The 11397-nt window shown below is 32.6% G+C and overlaps 1 protein-coding gene across 1 annotated transcript in view; it reads right to left on the bottom strand.

Moving 5' to 3' along the window:
* Positions 1 to 9052: 9052 nt before the first annotated feature.
* The window catches only part of LOC119836383 (F-box/LRR-repeat protein 20), a 12266-nt gene continuing 9921 nt past the window's right edge, over positions 9053 to 11397 (bottom strand). The window contains exons 10-12 of the mRNA XM_038361688.1: positions 11136 to 11223; positions 10836 to 10960; positions 9053 to 9792 (exon numbers count right to left, since the gene is read on the bottom strand). Coding sequence (XP_038217616.1) covers positions 9685 to 9792; positions 10836 to 10960; positions 11136 to 11223 — 321 coding nt within the window. The 3' untranslated portion in view covers positions 9053 to 9684. The remainder of the gene's footprint in view (positions 9793 to 10835; positions 10961 to 11135; positions 11224 to 11397) is intronic.

Genomic DNA, 11397 nt, shown 5'->3' with positions numbered 1-11397 from the left:
TTATAGGTCTTTAAGGTCTGAAAATTATGATTACCTTTACCATTAAACTTGCATTTATTTTACACTTAACTAGCAAGAGTAAACGAAAATTGTATACGGTATTGTCTTAAACTATGCAAGCTACAGCAAATCAACTGTCCCATTTCAGAATAAAGTTGCATTTTATTGGGATTATTCAAATGCTGGCAACACCATCGCGACATCGACTGCGCCATACTGCTATGCGGAGAATCCAACCGAATCAACATTAATATACAAATATATTATTTTTGTCATTAACATGTATAATATAATGATATTAGTAACAATGTATGGTTTAACAATAAATGAAATTAAAGAACCACGATTTAAGGGCAGCGGGTATTCATTTATTTTAATATTTAAAAAATACAGATGACGTTAGTCCGTTCTAAATTTAAAAGTAATTAAAAATAAATCTTTTATTTTTTAAAGGGTAAATGTATTTCGATTCCACTCTTTAAATTAATTAGTCTTTATTTATTATAGTTAAAGTATTAATTTATCAATACATAGCGGTCCGCCCCGACTTCGCCCGTGGTACTTTTATATAGGTTATGTCACTCAGTGAAGATGAAGCCTACTAATTTTGAAATCGGTCCAGTAGTTTTTGTGTAAAAACATTACAAATATACATATAAAAACAGATGTTTCCTGTTTATTATATTAGTTTGGATAACTTCATATAACACGCTTCGGCTAGAACTGGGCCAGCTTGCACCGGGACAGCACACACCCCCACATAAGACCGGTATAAAATAATAGCATGCTACTGTGTTTCGTTCGAAGTGGGGGAGTCGAAAACCCGTATAGTTTTCCTTACCCTTTCCATACCTCTTCTTTATTCCTCTCATTAATCCTTTCTTTATCCTCTTCCATTAAAGTTCATCCATACATTTGTAGAGTCGTAAGGTCTGCAAACGCCTTACACCTCTACAAATATTAACGAAGACGCAAGGTTGTAGTGTGTGCCGCCTCCTTGGTACAGTGGATAACGCGTGAGGGTAGAACCGAGGGGTCCTGGGTTCGATTCCCGGTGGGGACGCACAAAAAAAAATGTCTCGGTCTGGCAGGACACAGAAGGCTGATCACCTACTTGTCCCTAAAGAAAATCGATCAGTGAAACGGATGTACATCATCTGCCCCATACCCCAGTAAGGGACACGGGACCTCACTTTTTAAGGTTGTAGTACCTAAAGCATTTACGTGCGTCGTTTATTGTATGAAAATGTTTTAATATTCCTTTTTTTTTCAAGATAAAAGTTTGGTGCGCTGGTTTAGTCACAGGTGAATCCGTAGGATGTAGCTTAGTATATGATAAATTTGCTTTACTCGTTTTATGTTGTTCGAGTTATAGCTCTAATAACTCTACTGAACTATAGTAAAATTTAAAAATCTCTCTGTGGCGCTGTAATAGAGGGCCAAACTAAAAAAAATATATATATATTCGGCGGCTTCACCCGCGTATATGAGTTTTATAAAACTTACTAGCTGCACCCGCCAAACGCTGTTCTGCCTTACTCTTATCGTTTAGTGGTATGAAAAATAGATGTTAGCTGATTCTCAGATCTACCCAATATGCTTACCAAATTTCAGAGGAATCGGTCAAGCCGTTTCGGAGGAGTATAGAGACTAACATTGTGACACGAGAATTTTATATATAAGATTTAAGCGTTAAGCTTATTAATAACTACCTAAGCCCAGTTAAAAGTTTCATCAAAATGCGTGTGGCTGTTCCAGAGATTAGCCAGAACAGGCAGACTAAGAATCTAAAAATATATTTGTTTTTGGTATATTTGCCTTATATATTATATAAACACATATATATACATCTTATACTAATTATCTACTATCTAGATTTATCTATTCCTTATTACATTCTAGCTTATGCCTTATTATGTAGTTTAATAGATGTTATCATACAAATAAACCTTCCTCTTGAATCACTCAATCTATTAGAAAAACCATCAAAATCCGTTTTTGTAGGTTTAAAGGTTTAAGCATACATACATACAGATGTGAATTGCAGCTTTGCTTTATACAATGTAGCGATAATGATAATAATCGCGAAAGTATGTTTATAGGAAAGTCCCATGGGATTGAAATGTTTCCCCTCCTACCTCCTCTCTCCGGAAACAAAAATCATGCCTCGAAATTTCACCATTACAACAAAGAAACTATTAAAAAAACAGTTTCGTAATTAAAACATTAAGGTTTGATACTGTAATTCCATCTAGTGTTCAATTCGGAGAACTTACACTAATGAATATTACAAAATCTGTATCAGCGCCATCTAGTTATAAACAGTAAAAATATTTAAACCTGAAAGTGAGGTATTCGTACCGTTTTCTAATACATGAAACACCTATTGCATTCAAAATTGCATTTAGTTGTAACAAAAAGTATTTCTTGTATGTAGTAGGTATTTTAACTAAAAAAATCATGGTAGTTGGCAGTCCACTATTGCAGTGAGAGTCCGACATAACCCAGGACCTTCAAGGCCTTGGACAAAGATTATATTATGATACTCCTGGTCTTGGGTATGCGTAAATGAATTCTTCACTCTCCACACATGTTTTTAAAGTTCAATTCCTTGTAGCGATTAAAAAAGAAATGGATACCTAATTATGCTTAAATCACGTCTAATCCTAAAGTTATTCTTTAGTTTAATCGTATAATATTATGTTATCTGTGGTTTAATAAAATTATGCCAAGTTGTAGTTTTGCTTTCTTATTGAAGTGAAACTTCTTTAGAATCGTTGTGATTTCAAACCTGATGCAACGGAAAAACAACAGGTAAGAGACACAAATACAAAAATGTGTAGAATGAAGCCGGCAAAGAATGAGACAGAAATATACATACTATTTTATATATATTCATCTCATTCTTTTGTCGATTTACTGAAATTTCACTTCTATCGTGTGTGAATCGCACACAGACACCTTTTTTTTTTTAATATAATGATTATAATAAATTAATTTGTGCAACCTCCCGTGCTTGTGCTTATTATTCTGTGCTTCCGCCCGCACAGACAAACGAATGTATTGACATACTAAAGGTTTTCCGTATAGTTCCCGATTCCGTGGGATTTCTGAGACAAAAGCTATCCCATGTCCTTCTCGTATCTGAATTTATCGATACCAATTTTTATCTAAATCGGTTAGTGATTTAGATGTGAAGAATATACAGATAAAGAACATACGAACAAAACATACAGACAATGCTTACTTGAGAAAGTAAACTCAAGCATTTATTTATTCAATTAGACTTCTTATAGAAGCACTTTCGAATCATATTACACAGTTATAACATTTACTTATTATAAAGATATAAGCTTAATTTAAGATATAGGACCTACTGTTACCTACTGAAACGAAACTGCTTGGTAATTAGAAAGACGACTCAAAAGCGTTTTGAAGTTTAGTCAAAAAGTATGTTGTCATGTGATTTTAAAAATTATCATTTATAAAACTGTCTACAGTAAAACTTGGTTAAGTGGGACCTGGATAAGTGAGAAACCTCCGTAACTGGAACTCATGCTGAGGTCCCAACACTTTGGCACTGAATTACCTCTGTTAGTGAGACGAGGTAAACCTCTATATCTGGGATTTGTTCTTTCGATTTATCATCATAGTTACTTCTATAATTGAGACAGCGAGTAAATTTTATATGCATAAACCTCTGTAACTGAGATAACATTGTTTGTTTACTCATTCTTATTCTACCCACAAATTCCACACGCAATTCCAAGTACGTAAGTACAAATTTTGACCTTCAATTACCTTCAGTTTTAGTTTCGCTTTACTATCATACAAATGTTTATTTGAAAAATGTCAAAACGAAAGCTACAATCGTTATCATTACGTGAAAAACTGAAGTTAATATCCGTTTATGAAAGTGGGAAGACACGCGACGAGACCTCTATTAATGGAACCCTCTGTAAATGAGACAGATATTTATTTATACCTGTATATCTGAGACACTGGGTAAGTGGAATACCTCTATAAGTGAAACGACATTGCAGGTCCCTTGATGTCTCACTTAACCAGGTTTCACTGTATAAAGTTTATGCTTCTGCGATGCGACTATATACGCTAGGCGAGGGCTTGGCGTGAGCGACACCAATGATTGGGTGATATCAAACGCATCCATAACTATGCTTCGTTCATAGCACATGTTGGAAAACCTTTAGCGACCAATACTAACCAATATAAAAACTAAATAAAAATAAAAAAGGGTTTATTTTCTCATATCAGTTACATAAGATAAGTTTACACATTTTCAGTACATATAAGTGTGAGACTGGTGCCTAAACTATGTAATAAAAATTACCTGTATTTTAGATCACCAGCCCCCACTCCTCACTACGTTGGATCACATTTTGAGTATTTATTTTATTTATTTTTTTGATTTTTATTTATTAGCAAGGACATATATTACATTCACAATGATGCTCTGCCTTCTGAACTAGGTTATTACCTGTATCTCAGAAGACAGTGACTTCCCTTAATTTCAAATACATAATATTTGTAATTTCATTTTATAATTTATGATTAAAAGTAACGTAAAATAAAATAATAATTAATAGAAAAAAAAATCGTATAGTATATATTTGTTGAGAGAAAAGAAAACACTAGATATAAGAAAAACTACAAAGAATATACCATTATTATACCACAGTTGTAACCACCAGGCCAGAAAGCAAGGGTTTTGTATATTTTAAGAATGAAAAATCATTGTGTTTATTTAGGCAAAATTATTTACCCATTACACTTAAACTAATATGGCCGAACCATAGAACATAGAGGAATATAAAGGGGAAAATAAAACAAATCGTAGTTTTAACTGTTTTTAATTTCACGTTAGGATACGATTTAACATTCACCAACATCTACTTTAACATAAAAGGACATATTTTCGGAGTTTTACATCGATTTAAACTATGCACCTATAGGCTATAGGCAAGATGTGTTTTAAGAGTACCTCTATAAGTCACATTAGTTGAAACTGCATTAGAAATATTGTTTCTTTTATACAAAAAACGTTATCGACGACCCTGGGGGGGGGGGGGACGTAATACTCCAGTTTTTAAAATGAGACCAACTGGGACTAACAATTTCCTATCAAATACAAAACTAATTACACTAATCGGTTGAAAAAGCAATGAATTAACGAGTTACAAGAAAAAACACAATCGTACTATTGGACCTTAGTTGTTGGGAAATTTCGACTTTTTAAATAGTTGTTAAAATGCGAACATTATAGCCGCATAATTAATTTTGTATATATGCATAATTTGGTTCTAGGGATAGCTTTTAAACCATTTGTGCTTGTTGGTGAACGTTAAAATACAGGTAACTAGTAAATTTTATTTGAGAAAACACTAAGTGATTGAATTTGTCCAACAATTTCGGTAAGTTCTAACGTTAAATGCTGGCTTAAGTCTAATTATAATTAGAATAGCAAATAAGTTATCAAATCTAAGCAATACCTATAAAAACAACAACTCCTAATTTTGCTTGATTTTTCGTCAAAATTCGACCGATTCCAAAGTCTCTCTCTACACTGTATGTATCGCAATGACACGCCTGCATTGTGGTACGAGTGTATGTAGCCAAGCGATACCGGAACAACACAGATATTCGTAAAAGAAGACCCACTGCGTAATCATGTTCTACATAAAAACTATTTGTTTGTCTAGGCACATTGGAGGCTGAGTTTTGATAATATCTTATTACCATTTTTTAATTTTCATTACGTGAGAACCTCGTATTGAGTTTGATTTAAAACCATAAAAAAGAATAAAAATGGCCGTTTTTAAACTCTTGATCGAAGAAAAGAGGTCTTTATATCTTTTAGTGTATTCTTTGATTTGATAACATATTTACTATTGCTTAAACATCCAATTTTATTGGTTAAATATATAACTAGTGTTTAATGAACACGTGATGTGGTTTTTATCTTAAACAGTAAAAATAAATCGATATATTAATAACTCACTCGTGAATAAAGCAAAATATATTTCATGATACAGACGTATATTGGTATGATTATTATTTAAAACCTTACTCACTAAAAACTTCATATTTGATTGAAATATTAAATAATATATTGCTTATTTTGAATAGAAAAATAACTGCTATTGATCGATATATCGATATTGTATTGTAAAAAAGCATCCATTCGCATAACTTACAACATATGACCCAAGTAAATACCATAGTAAATAAGATTTTCAACTATTATATGAAATATGTACAGTAAATATATAATAATACCGGGGTGGTCGAAATTCGACCAATTCTAAAGTCCCTCGCCTCCGATCCACTATAGCGATAGAACACATTCTACCAAACCGCATGCGCTACGTCGCAGGACACCGCTGCTACGGGTGTAGCACAATGCGGCTACGGGCGTAGCAGCTACGAAATATTTGAGACCACTTTCTTATAACTTAAAAAACAATGCTAATTAGTATATAGATGGATAGTTAGATAAAATTATTAGCAATTTGTGAGTAACATAACTTAAAATATGGATATAGTTACAGTTAGTATTTTCCTGTGATTCATTTTACGCAAGTATTATACAATATTTAGAAATTTAAGACTTTTAAAAGCGATTTATTCTCTCTCCCGTCTCCCCGTGACCACGCTCGCTGTAAAGTGTTCGAAACGTCGAATTAAATAATGTAATGGATAAATCGCGTTTAAAATCCGTTAAAAAGTTAATTTCTAAATAGTTAAAGTTGTTAAATTATGATATTGTACTAAACACATTTTTTTACAAAACTCAATGATAAGGAATAAGTTTAAATATCACAGCAGTAGAATAAAATGAAGCTTATATAGTCACACCGAATTTACTGGTTGTCTCTTTCTAACGCTTCGTCAGATTTGTTAGAGCGAGTGACAGAAAATCTTGAAAAGCATCTATTTCACCCTGGCCACAGATAACGTTATCTCCCTGGCATAGAATACATATGTTATAAGAAAGAGATAGCAATACCTTTGATGAAAAAAATAAATAATTAACATTTTTATTTATTGAAAAAAAAAAGTAAAAATGGTGATGGACAAACAAAAAGAAAACAATACATAAATAAAAAATGCATCATTTATTGATTGTACAACAATATAACTAAATTACATTACATGGTTTTTACACCGACTCATTTGCTATACATCCCTCTCTTTCTAACTTGAAGAACGTATACGAGCGTCCTTGTCTAATAAAGTTTCGCTATATAATAGACTGAGCAATTTCCGACCACTTAAAGAGACAAAACTATGTAATAGTATATCTGTCTCTTTCATATATACAGGACTACCTTTAAAAAAAGATTAGAATGAAAATATTGTTTAAAAAATTATTATAAAATTAGGCATTAATAACTATCTGTTGAATATGTTTGTCAAATATTGTATTTTGAATTCTATACAAATGAAATAAAAGTGAAGTTCGTGTATGCTTGAACGGGCTAATCTCAGGAACTACTGAACCGATTTGTGATTTCAGAGTGCTATAGGCCACTAAAACTATAGAAAAATATAATAATATCAAATACAATCTTTTTAAAACGTCTTAACTCAATAAACCCCAATAACACACATTTCATATCTTTGTCTCCCTCATTCCTATAACCAATTTATGAGATGGCAAGTGCTCAGTCTACCTTCATTCATTGTTTATAAAAATTGCACATGTTTTGAGATTAAAGACGCCTCTATTACTTTAAAGATTCATAAAATATATTTCCATACAATTTTCATTTCATTGTAGTTGAAATGTTCATGTATTCAGATGTTTTATAAGAAAGTATTTAAGAATAGAAATTCTTTCACTGGCTGGATCGCTTCGAATCTCGCCTCGTGATTGATTTTTTCTGTCTTTTTTTAGTTTCAATTTTGTTAATTGTACGTGTTTTATGCTTTATAAAAGGAGTTGAAATAAAAACTATCAATATTTCCTCTTTTCGGCTTATAATTTGAACTGTAGCAGATTAAACGCATTTGACAACCGAATGCAATAAAAAATGAAGTCCCATGTCCCATTGTGGAGTATAGGACAGATGACTCTGATCGATTGTCTTTACGGACAAGGACACCTTTTGTACCTTATTAAATCGAACATATATCTGTCTCTATCGGGACTCGATCCAAAGACCCATTTGTTTCCAAGCTCAGATGCTAATCACTGCACCAAGAAAACCCAACGAACTTAATCAAAATGAATACAAATACCTAAAAATTTTCTCCGAATTTTCCCATACAAAACCAACCTACAAATTAAACCAGGTAAGGCAAAAGCCAAGTCGCGATTAAAGCTAGTTAAGTTATCCACTACTAAGTTACGTCCCAATAACATGATTTTCTACACTTGAAAAGTTACAAAGTACTACACTAACACTTATGACATGACATATGTCAACTTTACCTCATGTTGACATGATGACATCGAATTTGACCTTTGTGAAAATAAATCCGACCCCGTTTGGTTGCAGTAACTTGATATAAAGCCATTTCTTTGGACTTTATTATTTATTATATTAGATATGAAACAAACATAGAGGAATTTGACGCAATAACTCTTCTTAAACAACCTTTTTACTCCAAATAACCATAGCTATGTGTTAATAAATTCCGTGTTAATCGCCGAACAGTTTTTAAGATTACCTTTTATTCTCTTACATTCACGTGTTTTGTATTTTAATATGACTGGTTTATAAGATAAAAGATAAACACTAGTCAAGTACTCTAGACGTTTACATACATTTAGATAGATAGTATTGTCAAATTACAAATTAAACTAAATTTCACACTTGACATTGTTTGACAATTTGATATAACCTCCCTCCCCTTTTGATATATAGAAATACTATGTATGGGTAGTACAATAGTGATGTTATGAAAAATACAAAAATAGGAATGACTGACAGGTTGACATATATCCTGTCACAAACTTGACATTTTAAAAACATTTAGAAAAATAAGATTCTTAACTCATTAGTGTTTAAGCGTTATTGGATATATACATAAATTTTTTGTTTGACAAAAATAAAAGTAACATTATGACGAATATAATACATACGTTCATAAAGACACTGCTATTAAATATAAAAATATGCGCTGTGAATTAATTGTAACAGCGAACGAATAGAAAAAACACACAACATACATTTTTTTTACATTAATTATTACATAAATTAGTCACAAACTTGACGTGACGCCAAACACTTATTGACATAACCTGACATTAACTAACGATGACTTATGTCAAACTAATGATATACATATTGGGGTTTAATCAGGCTAATTATAAAAAGACATGTAATTTATCTGTGAATATATATTTAATAACCCGTACAAACCAGTGATATTTTTCTATATCATGTAACTAAAAAATTGTTTTCTATAAAGACAATACTAAAAAATTTACTGCTTGTAACTCTCTGTAACTTAACTTTTAAACCATGCTAAAGATTGTATAAGCAGATTTTGAACTTTATACACATAATAAGTATGTGAAACATGACGAACTTCATTGACAATTAATGTCAAAATCACACACAAAACATGACATTTCCACGTGTCTAGTCTGATTAAACCCTAACACGAAATATTTAGCGTAAAATATATTTATCTAAAGAGAAACTTCAGCATGTTTCATATGATGTTACAACACCTACAGTATCTGGGTCTGGCTCCCCCTCCAGTGACGGGGGGTGTCACGGGCGCGAAGTAGGCGTGCACCTTTATGTTTGGTAGGTGGTTCTGTGCAAATATTTTCAAAATTTACACAATAGAACAATGCATATCTATTCGAAATCTAATAGTAATGCTTCCTGAGTCTGTGTTCCCTGACGGGTATAATCTGGGGATCTTCAAAAAGTAGAGTGATCAGGTACCTTCTAGGGAAGCGCGCTCTATCTTAGACTACAGCTTACCAGCAGGCGAGATCTTAGACATTTTATTGTTATGTGGGATTCGAACCCACGTCATTCGCTTTACCAGGGCCAAATACCGCTAGGCCACCCCCACCCCACCCATCTTAATAATAGAATTTCTTTCACTCCTTCGATTTTATTTAATGCTCAAAAGATAAAAGAATATGAACATAATAGTTAGATAGAACGACATAGTTTATAGTATGGATACACAGAAGTATGTTTAACAATCGCGCCAAAATTATCAAACGGATTTTGATGAAACTTATATAGTACTTATGCAGTTTATGTAAAATAGTATATATAGTGGAGACTCAGTCTGTCATTTGGTCCGCGAAATCATGTCGACGGCTCCTGGGGTATGAGGATTCACTGACAACTTAATAAAAATAAAATAATGTTAAATAATGATGAATTTTACTGGAAGAGAGTTTACTGGACAGTTTAATTCAATATTAATGTTCTTTTCCTTACATTTTTTGGTAGAGTAATAACTACATAACATTGACCCACACTTAAGCCTAATTCAAACAATTGTAGGTTTTATCGCTATATCGCTGCAACCAGAAATCCTACTAATCCTACTAATATTATAAATGCGAAAGTTTGTAAGGATGTGTGTGCGTTTGTTGCTCTTTCACGCAAAACCTCCTGAACCGATCTCAATGAAATTTGGTACGTAGACAGCTGGACAACTGGAATAACATATAGGCTACTTTTTATCTCGATATTAGTACGGGATAGGGACTTACGCGGGTGAAACCGCGGGGCGCAGCTAGTATGGTGATAAATTAAATTAGAAGGAAGCAGAGCAGTATAAAAATATAATATAAAAGGTTAAATATACTCTTGTCTTTATCTAGCACTCACCCGTAGTTTCCTTATAGCATTCCTGGTGACCATCTGGCAGTCGTACAATTCGATCAGTTGCAAATTGTGACACGATATCAAATGCTCTAACGCACCGTCAGTAACTAGAGGACAGTTGTCCAAACCTGAAATAGTTTGATATGTATACTTTACTTTTAATCCAATATTGTGTAGATGAAAAATTATATTAATATTTAAAAATTGTATTATGATGATGTATAAACACAAGATATTTTCAAAAAAGTACGGTTTTAATGTATGAATTTTATCATAAGCTCCATGTTAAAAAATATCTCATACCCAATACGGTGAGGTGTTCCGCCGCACATGGCGACATCGACAGCTGTTTGATACCGTAGTCTGTGATCAGCTCGCAGTGGGATAGCGTCTGCAAAACACTTTCTTTATTAATACGTACAGCCAACAAAGAAATATGCCAATCATTACAAATTACACTCATGATATTATTGTATTGTCATCGATCCAAAACTAACTTCAAAGACATAGGTACACAGACGGACACTTACTGCATCACACACAAATCAGACATTAATATTCAATG

This window comes from Zerene cesonia, chromosome 24 (genome assembly GCF_012273895.1).
Source record: "Zerene cesonia ecotype Mississippi chromosome 24, Zerene_cesonia_1.1, whole genome shotgun sequence".
NCBI lineage: Eukaryota > Metazoa > Arthropoda > Insecta > Lepidoptera > Pieridae > Zerene > Zerene cesonia.
This window is presented reverse-complemented; position numbering and strand designations above follow the sequence as displayed.